General features: G+C 44.2%; 1 protein-coding gene across 2 annotated transcripts; it reads right to left on the bottom strand.

Annotated features, from left to right (window-relative positions):
- Window positions 1–486: 486 nt before the first annotated feature.
- DHTKD1 (dehydrogenase E1 and transketolase domain containing 1) lies at window positions 487–18,069 on the bottom strand. Of its 2 annotated transcripts, none has more exons than XM_061467221.1 (17): window positions 17,713–18,069; window positions 14,933–15,088; window positions 13,910–14,121; window positions 11,932–12,126; window positions 11,360–11,629; window positions 10,406–10,577; window positions 9,516–9,714; window positions 8,356–8,668; window positions 7,101–7,185; window positions 6,291–6,430; window positions 5,765–5,915; window positions 4,812–4,918; window positions 3,687–3,851; window positions 3,247–3,329; window positions 2,011–2,180; window positions 1,410–1,495; window positions 487–693 (listed from the first exon to the last, which is right to left on the bottom strand). In XM_061467221.1, the coding sequence occupies exons 1-17, from the start codon at window positions 17,864–17,866 to the stop codon at window positions 592–594; spliced, it is 2,760 nt and encodes a 919-aa protein (XP_061323205.1). In that variant the 5' UTR covers window positions 17,867–18,069; the 3' UTR covers window positions 487–591. The 2 variants fall into 2 exon arrangements, with proteins under 2 accessions (XP_061323205.1, XP_061323206.1); XM_061467222.1 differs by lacking the exon at window positions 17,713–18,069 and adding an exon at window positions 17,369–17,661.
- Between the last annotated feature and the right edge of the window lie 1,252 nt (window positions 18,070–19,321).

Here is a 19,321-nt window from a genome sequence, read left to right as displayed (position 1 = left end):
AAGTACTGCTTCTCCACGTGAGAAAAACAGTGGTGCTTGAAGCCTTCCAGAGACATCCAGCACTGTCCCCCCTAGGAATCCTACTTCAACCACTCATACACCCAGCAGCTATGCCCAGATTTCATTCCTGGACCATAGGAAAAGAAACACTGCTAGAGAAATGTCTCTCTCCCAGGCATGGGGAAGCATTCATTGAACCAATCAGCACTAACACTGAGGTGGAAACAGCAACTGTTTCCACACATGCAACTTCCCAGGAAACCATCAAGTGCAAGTAAGCAACCTGACACAAGGTATGTTACAGCCAGCCTCACCCATCTGCCCCCCAGACTGGATTATTTTTATTTATTTAAACTTTTAAAAGATATTGGTAGAAAATACTACAAGACAATGAGAAATATCTACAGTAACAGGCACCACCTCTCAGCTCTAGCTCTTCCCCTGTATGAAAAACTGCTTAATTATTGCAGAACTTGGTTTTTTTTTTTTTCCATTTTGGAGAACTAAAGAGTCTTAAGAGTCTGGCTTTTGTTCTTCACAGGAGGAGGCACCAACCATGACTGACACAGGAGTTGTCTGCCCACTGAAGACTTAGATAAATGTCTTAGCAAGGATGTCTTCCTGCTGCTGGTGGTGCAGGGTTCCAATGCCAACTGCTGGGGCTGGTAAAGGAGGTCTGCTCACAAGGCGGAGCTGTAATTGGAGTCCGGAGGAAATTATTAATGAAGCATAAACACAGGATCACATCTCGAGGTCCTCTGATGCCGTGGTGGTGCCTGCTGTCAGATACTGGGCAGTCCCAGCTGGCAGTAATGCAGGAAGTTATCCTGCATCTCCCAAAGACCATGGTTCCAAGAACACTGTAGTACACTCTGCCAGAGTAAAGAGCAGTTTTGGGTTCTCCTCCTACTCACTTCAAGCATGTTGTTTCCTACCTGGGATCTTTCATTATTCCATCTACTTTGACTAAACAGCGGGTAAAAGAAAGCTCCAGTCCTGCTCACCACCACTAAATAATGCTATAAAGGGTAAACTGACAGATGGGAGACTTAGATTAGATCTTAGTAAGAAGTTCTCTGGGCAACCTGTTCCAGGGCCTCGCCACCCTCACAGAGAAGCTGTGGCTGCCCCATCCCTGACAGCATTCAAGGCCAGGTTGGACGGGGCTTGGAAACCTGCTGTAGTGGAAGGTGTCCCTACCCATGGTGGGGGGTTGGAATTAGATGGGCTTTAAGGTCCCTTTCGACCCAAACTCTTATGTGATTCTAGAAGCAGCTTAAATTAGAACACAAATTTGGTTTAGGCATCAGGATTATTTTTTTTTGTTTGTTTAAGCACCACAAAAGTTTCAATTCAAGGAGAACTTCCAACTTCCTTTTAAAAACTAAAACACCATAGGGACATCTTACCTTAAGGCCCAGCTGCTTTTCAAACCGTGGTGACACAAAGGACCATGGGCCCATGTTCTCTGGTTCTTCCTGACTCCAGATGAAGGCTAAAGGAAGGACAAGGGTACATTACAAACACTCAGTTTTATCTTCTGAGCAGCTCAAGAAGAATAGCTTTGTCTTTTGTAGCACTTCTGCCTTTTTTGTTTTGGCATTATCTGTACAATCGAGGATTGCCAGATTAAATTCCCTTGCAGGTCAGGTCACAGCTTGCTAAAGTCAAACCAAAAGTAAGTCCACCATTAGGGTATAGTATGGATATATTCTGCTTTTCTACTGCCATTTTCAAAAGCTGCTTAAAGGACTGGACTACAAAGACCAATGCAAAAGCTGCCCAAAATGCTTCTCCTGGACTTTTAGTAGTGCTTTATGGAAGGTAACGAAAAGTTTTTTTAGCACAAGTGGTAAATATCTGTATTATCTCAGTCCAGAAACACTAAATGTATGGGAGGAAAGATCAAAGAGGTAAAAGCCACTACAACTCTTCATCCTAAAAGGCAGGCAACAGATTTAGTTCAGTGCTGAAGCAGTGTAGAAACACAAAGTTAACCATCTGGCTGACCTTTTGCATGACTGTATTTGCCCAGCTCTTGCTGTAGAGCTTCCAGGGGGAAAGGACACAATTCTTCAAGTCTCAGAATAGCCACATTGTGCTGTTTCTGTCCTAGTGTCTCTCTCTGCTTCACCAAAGCATAGTAGTGCTTACCAGAACAGAGCACCACGCGGGTGACACTAAAGGGAAGTAAGAATGTTTCCAATTTAGCATTTTACAGATACTCTATGCATAACATTTTCACTCTTTCAATCAAAACAACCAGCCAAACTTTAAAGACAACTTTACTGCTATCCTAGACCATCTTTTCTTTACCTTCCCCTCCCTCCTACTCCCCTCCAACAGCTGGCCAACTAACCTTTGGGAGCAGTATGCCAAAGCCCAGAGGTCCCTTTTTGTCAGTCATGAGAAAGTTACCTTACAGTGGGATTTATCTCTCTTAGTTTTAACAACCTAAAAATTAACCACCTAGTTGAAGCTACTCATCTATGTGCTCTCTGTACAGAATAAACCAGAGAGTGAGAGAAGCACCTCCAAAGGACAGTTCTCTTCCATGCCTGCTGGAGACACACAGTACCCCTCCAGCAATAGGTGAGCTCCTGGCTGCCTGACCTTACTGGACAAAAGCAAGGAGCAACTTCAAAAACAACTTCACCACACCACATCAAGACACTTGAGATACTTCCAGCCTTTTGGCTGTGGCTGAGGATGCAAACACCAGGGATGCTGTCAGACTTGGGTACCACCGGGACAAGGACCAGGTAAGAACCTTAGGAGGTAAAAAAAGCCCAAAGGCCACAACTGCCCACTGTGAATAGGATTCTCTAATATCTGAAGGGAGATGCACAGGCAAAAGTTATTATTGCCTTCACTTCATCAGCCCAGGTGTTCCAACAGCACAAGAATTCTGCACCTCTTCATCACATCACATCACAGCTGTTCCCAGTGACTGTCAGCTAATGGACATGGCATGGAACAGCACCATCAGATTAAGAACTATGGTCACAACTCCGCAGCAGCAAGGGCTGAAGGCCAGGACACCTTACTAGTGTGCAGACAGATATGGTAACTACCAACAAGTAAGCAGAAGAAAAGGAGAGAAACAAGTAAAACTAAGTCACCCCCTGTAAAACAACATTTTCCCCTGAAGTCACCTCTTTCATAGCACTTCAGACTTGAGCTGTTAGGTAAGACAAATGGAAAGGACATCCTTTCTGAGCTTTTCCTCTCAGGAAATACAGCTACCTTTTAGGATCTACTGAGGAGTCACCAATGACAGGTTTGAATGTTGTCCTCGGAGCCATTTCTTCGACACTCGATACAGCAGCCTGCATGGGCGAGAGCTGGAAGTTACCAAATCTTGCTGCCTCTTCCCTCAGGCCACAGCTGGGGAGAGGATACCAAGACAGGATTTTGATAAGTACAAAACATAGTGTCTTCCCTCTTCCTCTTATTCCCACTGATGAAGGCTGAGACAATAAGATTCTCAAGAACGCCACCAGATCTAGAGTCAACCTTACTTCTGGCTCACATCCACCCAGCTTTAATACTTAACCTATCCAGCCCCAAACAGGCAAAACCGCACTGATCTGACCCCAAAACAGAGAGAGAACATAGTGGAAGAGAACACAGGAAAGGAGGAAGAAGAAGAGGAAAAACAAAATGAAAAAAAGTTTTCAGCTTACAGGGAGCCTGAGTAACACTTTTGGAGAAGCAACAATGAGAGGTTTCCTGAAGTTTCGGACCATTTGCCGCCGGAGTAAATGGAAATACTGTGCTGGGGTGGTGGGATGGACAACCGACATGTTCACCTGGTCTCCATCAACTCCCTCTTCTGAGCTGTCACACATCTGTACAAGGGGAACACAGCAATACCTTGCCAAGAAGCAAGCAGTGAGCCAAATACACAAGAGAGAATCCAGGCACATAAGGCACACTAACTAACATTAGGGTAGAAGAGCAAATAGCCCAACTCAGACATTGATTGCAAGGGAAGAACAACCTCAGAGAAGAAATGGCTTCAGCATCTAACTGTAAGATTGTATCTGAACTGCCTCCTTCCAGCACACTGTAACCAGGGCGTGACAGTTTTCCTAAGTGGTGAGGTCATGACTTCTTCCTCAGAACAGCAGCATTCCTTTAAACAGGCTTAACCCCTCCTTAAGCCATTACTCAGATGAGAAGGATTTCATTTACGTACTGTAGTTATAAGGGCACAACAGTGGACATTTAGTTGAGTGCTTTTTAAAATGTGACACAGGTTTACTAACTGATATTTAATAGTGTCCAGCATCTGTTTGTATGATCTGTGAATGGTTGCTCAAAAGGGTGACTGTTTCTGATGCCAACACCCAAAATGTTTTCTATCAGAAGTGCTCATAAGAAGTCTGCTGTTCACAGTTCAGCAATTCTGGCTTGCTACTGGACTCTGTGGAACAGCAACATTGCTGAGGAGCAGCAATGAGAACAAGGACAGTGGGCAGTACTGATGCAAGTGGCACTAGGACTGTCTGCAGAGGGTACAGCGCCTCTGCAAGCACTATGCAGATCTCATGTTAGGAAACCTCATGTTGCCACACACCAAAGCTGCTTCCTCACCACATCTAGACCTACAACTTTCCATCACAGTTCCTGCTCTTCCTCCACTTTCAGCCCAGACTGTTCCTATCTCATCATGATGGTATGATCCTGGTATATCACCAGCTTCTGATGTACATCAGGATTGGGACATTTTGCAGCAAGACTCACAGAGCACTGATTGCCAGTGCTGTGATGGGGGATATGCGAACCTAAGAGGTGTGGTGGGGTACCTGTAGGAACCGTTCCATCCGGCAGGACGAGTGCTCAGGGCCTGCACCATCATAGCCATGGGGAAGTAGAATCACTATCCCACTCTGCAGAAGCCATTTTGCCTCACCTGAAAACACACAATGAAGAGGAAGAAAAACATGATTTCCACAGAACATACAGCCACAAAACACATAAATTCGCATAAACTACTCCGGTTTTAGTACTCAGCTAATTTCCACATCATTAGCTACAAGCCTGAAGCACACTGCTGGTGTTTTGCCATGGGATTCCCAACAGTGAAACAGCACATACAGAACAACCTGACATTATCATGTAACTTTGGGCTTCCAGAAGACTGAGCTACTTCAGGGATTACACTCCAATCCAGAAGGTAACTCATTCCAGCTTCAAACACATGGTGAAGGCAGGCGGGCTAAGACAGCCTCCGAGTCTCCATCTGTGATTACAGAGGGAATTCCAGAACTCTGGGAACTTACATACATGTTCCAGCTCAGAGAGATCTTCTATCTGAGCACTCAGAAAAATGCTACAGTCAAACTCAGAGGCCGGTTGTAAGGCATTGTTGTGGGGCTGATTTGTTTTAAATAATCACTATTTTCCTTCTGTATTGCTTCAGAAATTTTTCAGATGCCTTGTGAAGGAAAGGTTCAGCCTAAAAAGCTATCGACCATATACACACAGTAAAATAAAGCTGGGGGTGTGAGAAAGAAAGGCTGTTAATATAATCAACTGTCCTTTTGGAAGGACTGTCTCTGCCAAGGGTGGGTGACTTTCATTTTAGATGGACTGTCTTCAGAGGAAAGCTGCACAGAAGTCAGGACTCACAAGCTCACAAGACTTCTTCAGAAAACAGAATTCTTTTCTCAACATGGTGCCCTTTTAAAGATGAAGTATTTTCTAAAAATGTGCTTAGTAAATGATTTTAAAATATATTAGCTCCTTGTCCACTCACCTCCAGAGATGAAAGTGTCAAATATTATCTGGGCTCCATTAAAGAAGTCTCCAAATTGAGCTTCCCAAATTGGCAGTAACTTAGGGCTCTCAATACTCATTCCATATTCAAAACCAAGCACAGCTTCTTCAGACAAGGGACTGTTACTCACCTAACAAAAGGAAATTGTGGGAAGGGTGGGTGAGGAAGAAGACAACCCCAGGTTAAGAACCTTTGGAACCAGGCACATCAGTGCTAAGCACACCAAGGACATACACTCCTAAAGGCAACTGATGGTCACCTCTTGGTTTTGCTTTGGAATGAAGACACTGAGGGGAAAAGAATAATAGCTGATCTCTCAAGAAAAAGGAAAACCCCCTGTTAAAGAGGATAACTACAAAGAATGTGGGGGCCCTGACAGTTTCTACTCTCTGTATCTGGCGGTTGCCAGAACATACAGGCTACCTACACGTCTCAGCAGCTTTGATATACACATTCTCTTTCAGCATAACTTGAAGCAGGTTGTCTTATGGACCATACAACCTACCTCTAGGAAACCTTTCTGGTCTGGGGACATATGATTCAGGGGAATGTAGGTATCATCTGTTTCTTGGCAAACCAGCATTGCATGGCGTTGGCTAAAGGTTCCTCTGCCAACATCTTGTCCGCTTAGTCTGACATTAAACCCTTGCCAAGCAATAAAACAAAACAGTGGATTAGCAAGTCATTTAAGAAGAAAACACACAGAACAACAACTCCCCACTTCTAAAACATTACTTCTCTTGCTATGTCTCTTCTTTGGTTTCCCCTCATCGGCAACATCAAATACAAGATGGAATTCTTATCCAGCAGCAGCTCCAACTCCCAAGATGTGGGATGTGCCTACAGAGATGCTCAGACACTTCTCTTTTCTCCTCTCTACAGCCAAGAATTATTTTGTGATAAATGATTCAATTTACCGAAGCAAACTGCAAGAAGTGTGTATTCTGTATCATATGTAAATGGAGATATGAATTCAGGCTAGAGCAGATGGAAAAGAAGTAGCAGCATGAAACACCCTCTAGAAGTACCTGGGAGGCCCCATTGATGGCAGCTGCACTGCTCACGTGCTTAGCTCTAAACATAGATGGTTTGGGGGAGTTTTTGGGGGCAGCAATAATTCATTAAGACATTTAGTACTCAATCCACAATTAGCGACATACAGGATTCATATTTACCTTCTCCTACCACCATGCAAATGCTAATTGCCGAATTTATATCAATCAGCTCAACCTTTAGACTTAGAACACTCTAAGAAGTATAATGTTAGACTTTATTGACATCAAAGCACATGGCCTGCTGTCTCGGTGTCTCTTACCTTGGCACAGCAGAGAACCAAATGCTAAAGTTTCAGCTGTTGCCCAGTCCAGCTTTTTTCCTTCCTCCATTTTCTGAACTCTTGACTAAACAAGTAAACACAGAAAAGTTAACTCTATTGCCTTTTTCCAACTGTAGCTCTTCTGGTGACACAGATCAATAGTAGAAGCTAAGAAAGAAATAACATGCCATAGAGAGAAATGCTGTATCCCTGCAGCTACCTTAGGAATGGTATACACACAGTCTTAGTGCATCTCATCCTGCAGCAGGTTGCCCTCTGTGATCCTGAGGATCACAGAGCCATGGATGACTCCCGTATTCACTTACCAGTCAATACATTGTGAACTGACAAATGAGATCTTAGTCTGAAACTGCTAAAAATCTCAGCACAGAGTGCACTCTTGACAGGCTTTTGGTTTCCCTGGTTAGCAGTGAGGAAAGACAACAGGCCTATGTATTTCAGTCTCCAGTATTCTGCTCTGTTCTCGCCTGCAGAAATGCAGGCAAAAAAATCGTTAAGAACATCAGTCATCCCAAATACCCAACTCACGGCCTCTTTGCAGCTGCCAACCAGACACTTGCATGTGGTCAGCACCCATCAAAGAGAAATTTTCACATCCCTAAACCAATCCAATTCCTGCACACTCACTTAGCAGCTATCAAAAGCTGTCTGTCAAACTTGACCAGATGTTTATGCTTACATTTGTATATACAAAACATGAACACTCACCACTGGCTTTAGGAACTGTGTGCACTGTAACCAAGTTACTGATTCATTCTCTCATAAAGTACTCATTATAATCATAGAGTACATCAGAGAATCAGAGAATCATAAAATCATAGAATGGCTTGGGTTGGAAAGCACCTTTAAAGATCATGTAGTCCAATCCCCCTGCAGTAAGCAGGGACATCTTCAACTAGATAGCTATATACATGAACTAGATAACTATATAAATGATAGTAACTGATCATAATAGCATCTATTATTTGTGTTTTCTATAAGCTTTTTTATTCATTGCAACCAAATATGGTTGAAATAACAGAAGTATGTGATCAGATCTGGAGGAGAGGACATGTCTGTCTTCAAAACCAGAAGGAAAATGGCATAGTCTCAGCTTTGAAAAGAAAGCAAGCTGTTTATCCTAAAGAATACTATGCTATTCTCTAACTGGCAGCCTTGCAGTGTTTAGAGTTTTTCCTATAACAGGTTGTATCTTTGAGCATCGGGACTAGAAGCATCATTATGCTCTCTGGACCTGTGCATAGGTCTTCAGAAGATGGCTGTGCATCTGGAGCTCTTCAGGCACCTCTACAGACTTGGCTCCAATAAACTGCAGCAGAGGTACAGGCATCCCTGTGTCCCAAGTTGTGATTGTAGCAGAAGGCTCAATGAGGCCTTTCCACTGAGCCTGCAGGTTGGTAGGAGGTGGACTATATAAAGTCATGTTGGTGAGATGATCATTCAGTTTAGAGTAGTATGTCGTCTTTATCTCAGACACTTCAACCTCAGTCATGAGCCCAGCAGCAATGAGGTGTTCTGCATACGTGTCCGGGATACTCTTACGCGATCTATCAGGAAAGGAAACAAACTGCATACACTTTGAGCCTGAAAACAGTATCACTGCAGAACAAGGAAATACCATCTTACTACTGTCACGTACTGCAGAAAACTAAAATAAAGTATGTCCTGGTGCATTATACTCATTTGCATCAAATTTGCTTTCCTGGCACCTCCAGAAAGATAATAATTCTCTGTTGGATATGTGCTTTACAGTTCTTTATTTTAAAAAGTGCCTGTAGTTGACAGTTAGAGGTAAAAGGAAGTCAAACAAACCCTCCCAGTTAGACTGACTCTGTGCTACCATGCGTATTTTCTTCAGGCAAATTGACAGTAGGATTTCAGTATTGGCTGAGAATCAAGCCATCCATCCTATAAACGCTTCACCTAAAACACCAGAATTCAGTGGCCAGTAAATTTTCATGTGTATTTTAATCTGGGGATAAGGAAAGAACCTGAATATATTTAAATACTTGTCAAGATGAGTCCCCATTGGAATCAACAGAACCAGGCAAAGATGAGACAAACATTGTACTGGCTTCCTGCCCCCTCTTCCACATTATCTACACAGAAGATAATGGGACACACAAGACGTCTTTGCCTTCTGACTACTAGCAATCGTGAGCTTGAAATTCAAGGGCTATGTACAAGACTGCTCCCCAAGAGACATCAAGCTTCATATTCAAGAACTCCCACCTTAGCCAAGGGCTGCTGACAGTGTACCTCCACTTACATAAATAACTTGTAAGTAAGGCAAAGAATCTTCATTATACTGCAATAGGAGTCCTCCTATTGCAGTAGCAGGTGTAGGCACAGGTAAGTTTTGGGTTCCCCATCAGGTGATGATGTTGCCCTTACCTGATGATTCTGTACATGCTGGGATTTGTGAAGAATGGCTCATCAAGTTCATTGTGGCCCCACTGCCTGTAGCACAGCAGGTCAACTATCACATCCCTGCGGAACTGGCGCTGGTACTCAACAGCCAGTCGTGTGGCACGGACAACTTCTTCAGGATCATCCCCATTCACATGGATAACTGCACATCCAACAATTTTACCTGCCAGGGAATCAAAACATAACAGTAATTGCACCCAACCCCTTCCAAAGAAAGCTGACATACACCTACTCTGCCAAAAACTACAGACAACTCATGTGAGTGTATTTAACAGAAACAAATCTACAAAAGATGCTAAGACAAGAGCTAGGATAAGCTGTAGGAGTCTTCCCTGAGAGAAAGTGCAGTTAGTTCAAACTGTTGTACTTGTGATAGTTTGAGCACAACTTTTTTACCAGCACTAAATTCCCCAACACTTTCTCTACACAGTTCCTGCATCTTATTAATATGCATGGAGTATGTGGGGAATTGGAGTTTTGTTTCCTTCTTTTCCTAAGCCATCACTAATATGAATTCAAAGCTGGAGAGGGACTTTTGACAAGGGCATGCAGAGATAGGACAAAGGGGAATGGCTTTAAATTGGAAGAAGGTAGATTTAGATTAGATATTAGGAAGAAATTCTTCCCTATGAGGGTGGTGAAACACTGGCACAGGTTGCCAGAGAAGCTGTGGCTGCCCCATTCCTGACAGTGTTCAAGGCCAGGCTGGACAGGGCTTGGAGCAACCTGCTGTAGTGGAAGGTGTCTCTGACCATGGCAGGGGGTTGGAACTGGATGAGCTTCAGGGTCTCTTCCAACCCAAACCATTCTGTGATTCTATGATGATTCTATGACTCTGATTCAACTATACATACCAATATCACTACAGTACAGAGATGATCTTCCTCTCTCTGGAGGAGTAGTATAGCCCAGCTGGTTATTAACAATCAAGTGGATGCTCCCACCAACTCTGAAATGTGGTAGATTAGAAAGGGTCAGTGTTTCAGGAACAATCCCTTGCCCAGAAAAGGCAGCGTCACCATGAACCTACATTAGGGAAGAAGATGGGAAAATCTCATTAGAAAACACTGAGGGAACAGAAAATCAAATCCATAACTCATTAAGACAGACCTTTTAAGTTGAGTAGGTAGAACAGATATAGTTTCAGCTGGATGCACTTCTTAACCCCTTTCAGACTTCCATTTTAATGATTTAAGAGTTTACTTAGGCTTATTGCTAACACAAGTTCATAGCAGTCAACATCTGTACATGACTGCCTGATGTAATCCGTGCCTGGAACTGACCTATAATCTGTTGTACTTGCCCACCAGTGAAGTCATCTGACTGCAAGTATCATGGCTATAGCAAAGCTGCAGCAGTCAGTAGCAAGTCACTGACCACTGAACAAAAGAGAGCCAGTCACCAAAACATTCACTACATGCTTTGCTTGAAAGTTAAACACCTACTCCCACCTGGTGATAGCTCTTCTCCCATTTAATTTAAAAGGCAGTTAACAGTGGTAGTTTAAATGCAAAAGTGGTTTGTGAGGAAAAGCACATGTGGTTCTCAGTGCAGAGTATTATTAAAATACAGGAAGGTAGTAGAATCAGTTCTTCTGAAAACCTAGAAGTAGAACTGTTTAAATGCCAGTGTCACCACACATCACCTGGAAATCTTCCTCACCCCCTTCTTTCTCCATAAAGTGGATCCCAGTTCTTGATACTCTACACTAATTCACTTTTGATTGATATTTCTGTATACACCACCTCCTTTCACATGCTAGTCCAGGAAGTCTTACAAAGATCAGTTACAAATTGTAAGCAAAATACCTGCAGGCAAATAACTTTGTCTCCAGGCTGTGCAGAGCTCTCCAGGGAGTAATCTCCATCAAGCAGAGTCTGTTGCCTTCCTCGTGTCTTGCCCATGGCCACTGGATTGATGGCTTCTAAATGCGAGGGGTTAGGTAGCAAGGTGACATGCACAGGCCTGTGGGAACCGAAGTCAAGATCTACAGAAGACGTCAGGTGGGAAAGAACATCCCCAATGGCTGCTGAATTATCTGGGAACTCACTCAAACCACGCATCTTCCGGAACATGAGCTGCATGGAAACACATTTGGTTAAAATGCCTTTTCAGATTCATTGACACATTGAAAGAAAAGCATTTATAGAACTTACTCGCGAAATTGCAGGATGCTTCTGGTAAGAGCACATAAATCCCTTCATTAGGGTTAACAGTCTCCTGCAGGCATTTGGCTGAAGTGCTGACAGGAGGGGAAAACACTCTCACACAGCTAACTTCTATTGCTCCAGCATTTGCAACATAACAAACTTCTGGAGTTTTATTTTATTGCAAATAAACCTGACATAAAACAACTGTCAATGAGATTATAAATCTTTACCTCAGGTGGAAGCTGAAGTAAACCTGTGAGAAGATTAAGTCTTCCACGATGAGGCATTCCAAGAATGATATCTGTCACCCCACTGTATGCACACATCTTGAACAACTCATGGAAGAAACCCATCATGCTCTCTGCTCCTTCACCACCATAACGCTTCACTGTGGCAAACTTTGTAGCTAAGAAGTGATCAAACTCCTATTAAAACCAGGGAAGATTCAGCATTAGGCTATTTTAAGCAGCAGTCTTCTATTTATAAAATTGAAATATAATAGTGTACCTTTAAGGCATTCAAACCTAAGCATTCCCCTAGAAAGTCTCAGCTCATTCTCCACTCACACAGTCTAAGAACAGAAGTCATGATGACTACAAGAAATCAGTGTTTCTCTTCTCTTGAGCAGAAAAATGTTGGATTGAGGACCAAACTTTCTCTAACATGGAAGGAGATGCATGAACAAACACATCACCAGAGCAATTTACAAATTTCTTGATAGTTTAGCTATTTTGGGTCAAAATTAAGGAATGGTATTCTTCTACAGTATAGATCTTAACTATCCTGAGATGCAAAGTGCTGGGAAGCACAGCATTCCAGTTGATTACTATTAGACACATTCCTTAGTACACAGGTCAAAGAATGCTTGAGAGAAGAAACTAATCTATATTTACATCATCTTCCTCTCACTTCACTCATCTACTCCTAGAGAGCTCTCTAAGTGACAAAATTTTGGAAGAACTGGATGTGTCTGTAGTGTTTTACAACTGAAGACTGAAAATAAACGAAGTCTGTAAGCAAAGACTCAGCCACAGCCAAAGATCTGAGCCAACTGCTCAACACCTTCTACTAAAGCAACATTTAGTTCTAAGGAATAATGTATACAAAACTAATCACACATAGAAGCAGTTTTTCCTGTCAAGGTTAAATTCTACACTTTAAGTGTACTTCTGGACATACTGAAATCAAAATAGGGCTCATCAAGGTTCCAGTTTTAACCTCCTGTGTCACCCTCAAATTCCTCCAACTGCCAAAGAGGCAAGAAAAATACAAAATGTGCCATATATTTTTCATATATTTAGTCATTTAACACTCCTTCCACTTGGAAAACTGGAAACAGGGACACCTTCACAGATCCTGCTCTTCTACCTTTCTGTCCTTCTGGATAATACAGGGAGAAAAGGGGGGGAGGGGGGGGAGGGAAAGAAAAACATTCACACTACGGAAGTATTTGAATAAATTTTCTCTAAACATTTTGCAAGTACGTAATTCTTTCACTTCCGTACAGAACGAATTGAACAAAGGCTCCTTTGCAGAAAAACAGCATTGTTACCAGTGCTACATGGCTAAAAACTCTGTCCAATTCTTGTTTTGTTCTCCCAAAACCTTAAGAGACATCATACTTTAAAGGTAGTATAACAGATTATCATGAGGGTGAAAGGAAAACAGAACAGCTACATTAAAGCACAAAATGTCACAGAGCTCTGCTCAACCTTCCCTTCCCAGCAGTAATATTTAATATAAGCTGTCAGATCAGCCTAAGAGAATCTCACTTTTGAAGACTGATTACTCATGGGTTTGGAGGGCCATTATTTGTGTCTCTGGATGATAAAGACCACGTGTTACAAGAATCCATATTACACACAATATATGTTCTAACTAGTTCTAAAAGCCTTTGGGGTTTGGAACTGGCTGGAAATATTTTCCTAGAAATAATTTCCAAAGTAATCAATACAAACCAAAAGGTATCACTATTTGTTTCAATAATGGGTGCTAAGCAGGTACAGCATCAACCTCCACTAAGTGCTATACACTGCATTTGTGTAGAGCACTTCTTCAAGCAAAACCTTGTACTTCTCCTCTTGCACACTCTGTCAAAGCCTTTCAGGACAGTGATTGTTCTTTTCCTGCATGAATAATGTCTGGAGTATTAAAGAGCTCATTACAGACTTCACGACTATCACAATCCAATAGCAGCAAACAAGGCACCTGGGACTCCAACATCAGTTTGCACAAGTGTTTCTTCTCTTCAGGTGTAAATGCTTCCTGTTTTAGCTCTTCAAACCTTTTAGCAAACCATTCTCTCTCCTCCAAAGTTGGAAGCTGGCTTGTTTCTATGGAAATATGCCCACAGAATATATGGTCCAGGTAAGCCAACACATCTTCTAGGGAAGCCTCTTCTTTTCCCATGTTTAGAAGCCCTGGTGGGAAATAAATGTTTTTAGCATTTTGGGGGAGGAGGGAGAAGCACCGAGACAAAAACTGTTGTCCTACAATTACATTAACGTTTTGAGTGTATAAATTAATGTCATGTCTTCCTTTTCTTCACTTAAAAAAAAAACTCAAATCATTTTATGTGCACACTTCAGTGTTACTCAGATGAGGGTCTCTTGCTTATTTATGAGTAAGGTACTCAAAATCATGAGCTATATTATGCTTATTTATAAGATGCTCAAAATTATTACGAGTAAAGTGCTCAAAACGTCTTTCTGAAAGAGTTTACTATGAATGACCCAAAGCCCCTGTTTGTGTGACTCAGTACAGCACTCATGGCACAGACAGATGAGCTCCAGTCCAGCTTCATCACAAGTACATAAGCCCTGTTTTGCAGATGGAGAAAATAAAGCACAGAGACCCTCCTTTGTTCAAGGTCACAGCAAGAATCTAAGAGATCCAAGAAAACACAAGGCTTGACTTCTGCCCCAGTGCCCTGACAGCTTCACTACAGTGTTAAGTATTATAGTAAATCACAGAATGTTACAGCAACAAAAGAAATTAATGTGTAACCTCAGGAGCTGTAAGAACAAGAAAGAATTTTCATGATTTCCAAAGATGCTAGAAGGTAGCCACGCCATTTCTGCAACATATAAATAAGCTCAAGTTAACAATTTTCAGTCCAACAGTTCACTACTGATTGAACCATCACTCAGTATTTGGCTCTTCTGCAGAGGCCACAGCCTCTCAATAAATCACCCCTGAAGAGAACTTGCTGTGCTAAGGCTGCAGACATACCTGTAGTAATGAGAGGCCCCTGAAGAACATCAGCCAGTTCCTGGATTTCGGGTACTGTGTTCATAACAGCTTGGCCAGCAAACAGTGGGTTTATTTTGGCTGCCTTGTGGCCATGTTCAGTGTATGCAGTTATTAAACGAGCAAGAGCATGGTCGACTGAAACAAAAAGAAAGCAGAACAGTACCACACACATGCTCATACTTCATCCATTTACAGCACGAATACAGGAGTAATCTGACCGCTGATAATCATCAAGATTCTGGCTGCAAAGAAAGTTCTTCTAAGCAGTTTTTACCTTATCACCCCACAACAGCTCCCATCATCAAACTGCTAAATCTGCTCACCCATCCAATTCACAAGTGAGTGCACTCTGATTTCCCCCACAGCTCCCCTCATAGTTAAGCTCCTGTAAACATATGCAAAACTACGTCATTTTCATAGAATCATATCATAGCATCCCAGACTGATTTGGGTTGGAAGGGACCTTAAAGCTTATCCAGCTCCAAGCCCCTGCCACAGGCAGGGACACCTTCCACTAGAGCAGGCTGCTCCAAGCCCCGTCCAACCCGGCCTTGAACACTGTCAGGGATGGGGCAGCCACAGCTTCTCTGGGCACCCTGTGCCAGCGCCTCAGCACCCTCACAGGAAAGAGCTGCTTTCTTATATCTAACCTTAATCTGCCCTCTTCCAGTTTAACGCCATTCCCCATGTCCTGTTCTTACATGGCCTTGTAAAAAGCCCCTCTACAGATTTCTTGTCAGCCCCTTTAGGCACCGGAAGCTGCTTTAAGGTCTCCCTGAAGCCTTTTATTCTCCAGGCTGAACAAGCCCCACTCTCAGCCTGTCTTCATATGAACATCCATAGGAAACTTGCTTTGAATCTCTTTACAACAGGTACATCCAACTTGAGAATGGTACACTACGAGACTGCAAAGTCTTATTTCATCAACCAACTCCATCATACCACTTAGGCTTCCCTGTTCCTTGCTGACAGGAGGATAAGGTCTTAACAATAAGTCAGGTCCTATGAATTCAAACAACAAAAAAAATCCTGCATCTTCAGAAGGCACCACCCAACAGCACATGCATGTGCTGAGCCAGGCATACTAAAAACTCTAATTTGTGGACATTTTTCAACACACACCAGCAACACACAGTTACAACCATTTCACATCAACGTCAAAACTACTACTGACATACGCAAAACTGAACCAGCTGAAAGGTCATGTACACAACGTTACTGTCACAGAGCACACACCACAGACCAGGTCAATAAACTGTACACCAATCACAGCAAAAATCTGCTACAAATCAATGATATGAACCAGTTAATAAAGCATTTCTAATGTCTATGCTGATAAAAAAGTGTGCTGTGTTGGGTCTGAAGACTTTCACTTTCCAAACTAATGTGATTTCTGAGACCACTTCACAAAGTTATTTCTCTGATACTTGTATTCCCGTTGCTAGCACTCTGCTGCAGCTATTACATTCACACAGTCAGCCTGTTCAAATCTAGTCCTTTTCCCGAACATGTTCTACAATTTAAGAGCAGAACCTTTACATCTTCCATGTGCCAAAAACACCTTAACATCTCGGCAAGAAAGTCCTTTAAAGCAATTTAGAACTATTGATTTAACAATATATTAACCCTTTTCATGCTTAACAAGGAGGCTGCTTAGAGATGGGACTCAGCATCCAGGAGATGACAAACTGGTTTCACACCTACTTGTGTGCAACTGGCTTAATTCCTAGAGCCTCCTGAAGTGCTAATGCAGGGATGACACTCCTACCCCTGAGAGTTTTCTGCTTGAAGTTATTTTTCTACTATAAAACTGAGCTGAAAGCATCAACAGGAGACAGTTATCTGTACTCAGCTATTCAAATACTCAGCTAGTTCAAGCACCTCAGTGGGCTGGAGCAGCTCTGCTCTGGAGCCAGGCTGAGGGAGCTGGGCTGGTTCAGCCTGGAAAAAAGAAGGCTCCTTAAGGAGAGACCTTAGAGCAGCTCCAGTGCCTAAAGGGGCTACAGGAAACCTGGAGAGGGGCTTTGGACAAGGGCCTGTAGGGACAGGACAAGGGGAATGGCTTTAACCTGCCAGAGGGGAGACTGAGATGAGCTCTTAGGCAGAAGTTCTTCCCTGTGAGGGTGCTGAGGCGCTGGCACAGGGTGCCCAGAGAAGCTGTGGCTGCCCCATCCCTGGCAGTGTTCAAGGCCAGGCTGGACACAGGGGTTTGGAGCAACCTGCTCTAGGGGAAGGTGTCCCTGCCTGTGGCAGGGGGTTGGCGCTGGAGGAGCTTTAAGGTCCCTTCCAACACTAACCAGTCTGGGATTCTATTAATATAAACAAAGAAAACCATAGGGGCATGGTACGGGTACTTTTAGGAGCAGTAAAACTCCACAACAGCCCATAACTAACTCCCACAGCGGGCGCACTCACACTCACTTCAGTCCCTGGAGCTGGCCTCCGTACCACCAGGCTTCCCGGGAAACAACGCCAGTGGCTTCGCGGGGCGGATCCAGGCGCCCTCAGCCCCTTAAGTACAAAGCGCTTCAAACCGAAGCTTCAACGCCCTCGGACCGGGGGCCCCCCAGGGTCCGCGGGGCCGTCGCCTCCCTACGGCGAGCATGGGGCTGCCCAGCAGAGCCCGACCCACCCTGTGGGAACCCAGCTCCCTCCGAGACGCGGCGGGACAAGCGGCACCCCCTCTCCGGGACACTCCCCACCGCCCTCCCCTCAGCGCAGTCCCGGTGGGAAGGGAGTTGGGGACGGGAGTGCCCGACCTGCTCTGCCGCTCGCCCCGGCACCGCGCAACTCCGCCGTCCGCCTGCTGACCGCCTTCCGCGGCTTATAACCGTAGACACCGCGCTCGGTGCGGTACCAACGCCTCAGGCCGCCCCGCCACAGAGCGCAAAGCACAGACCCCGCCGCCGCCATGGCTGCCTTCAGCCAACGGCCGGCCGCGCCGCCGCCACCACCCCCAAGAGAGGTGGAGCCGCCGCTTCCCGCCCCGCGCCCGCAACCTGCGGTGGCCCGTGAGGGGCCGGTCCGTGTGCACGTCCGCTAGCTCCGACCGCCCAGGTGCTTCTTGGAGCCCTTCAGCACCTGCAGGAGCGCATTCCAGCATGTCCCATTGAAAGTGCCTAAGCTCCCTATGAAACGCTCTCCTGAAATGTATCACAGCTTAATCCTCAGTGTATGGTATGCTGGGGAGAGGTTAGATTGGGAAAGACATAATAACCTCATCTCCTCTGGAAAATTACCAAAAAAACGCATGAGTTATAGGGAAACAAAGTTTTAACAAAATCTAAAAGCTTCATCTAAAGGTTTCAGGTGCCTGTGAACCATTTCCAAACGCATGAATCAGAGTTCATTGAGTCACAGAATCCCACCCACACTGGTTTGGGTTGGAAGGGACCTTAAAGCTTTTCCAGTTCCAGACCCCTGCCGGGCAGCTTCTCAGGGCACCCTGTGCCAGTGCCTCAGTGTAAAGAATTTCTTCCTAATGTTTAATCTCAATCTCCCCTCTTTCAGGTTAAAGCCATCCCCCCTTGTCCTGTCCCTACAGGCCCTTGTAGAAAAGGTTCTCTCCAGATTTCTTGTTGCCTCTTTAAAAGGCACTGGAAGCTTCTCTAACATCTCCCTAGAGCCTTCTCTTCTCTAGACCACAGAAGGACCATGAACAACCACAGAAGGACCAGAAAGTCACCAAGAATAATCAGCATGGCCTCACCATGCTTGACCAACTAACTGATCAAGGATAACCTTCTAGAACAAAGTGACTGGCCTAGAGGGGAGAGCAGTGGATATTGTCCACTTGGACTTCATTGACACTGTCTCCTGTAAGATCCTTACAGACAAAATGTGGAGGTGTGGAATGGATGAGCAAACAGTGTGGTGGACTGAAAACTGGTTGAATGGCTGGCTCAGGGAGTGGTGATCAGCAATGCAAAGTCTAGTTGGAGGCTAGAAACTAGCAGTGTTCCCTGAGGGTCTGTAGTCGGTCCAGTCCTGTATAACATCTTCATTAATGATCTGGATGATGGGGCAAAGTGTACCCTCAGAGTCTGCAGATGTAACAAAACTGGGAGGAGTGGCTGATACATGAAAGGGTATCCCTCTTGCTGCCATCCAGGGGGACCTCAGCTGGCTGAAGAAACGGGCCAAAAGCAGTATCATGGAGTTCAAAAAGAAGTGCAAAGTCCTGTGCCTGGGGAGGAACAACCCCATTCATAGGACATGCTGGGGATCCTCGGGGACACAAGGTTGAATGGGAGCCAGCAATGTGCCCTTGATGCTAAGGAGGCAAATGGTATCCTGGGCTACATTAAAGTATTGCCAGCAGGTCCCCTCTACTTAGCATTGGTGAGGTGTCATGGTTTAAAACCAGTC

This window comes from Pezoporus flaviventris, unplaced genomic scaffold (assembly GCF_033815535.1).
Source record: "Pezoporus flaviventris isolate CSIRO_AGI_PZ_B2104156 unplaced genomic scaffold, CSIRO_AGI_Pfla_v1 ptg000045l, whole genome shotgun sequence".
In the NCBI taxonomy this organism is placed as follows: domain Eukaryota; kingdom Metazoa; phylum Chordata; class Aves; order Psittaciformes; family Psittacidae; genus Pezoporus; species Pezoporus flaviventris.
This window is presented reverse-complemented; position numbering and strand designations above follow the sequence as displayed.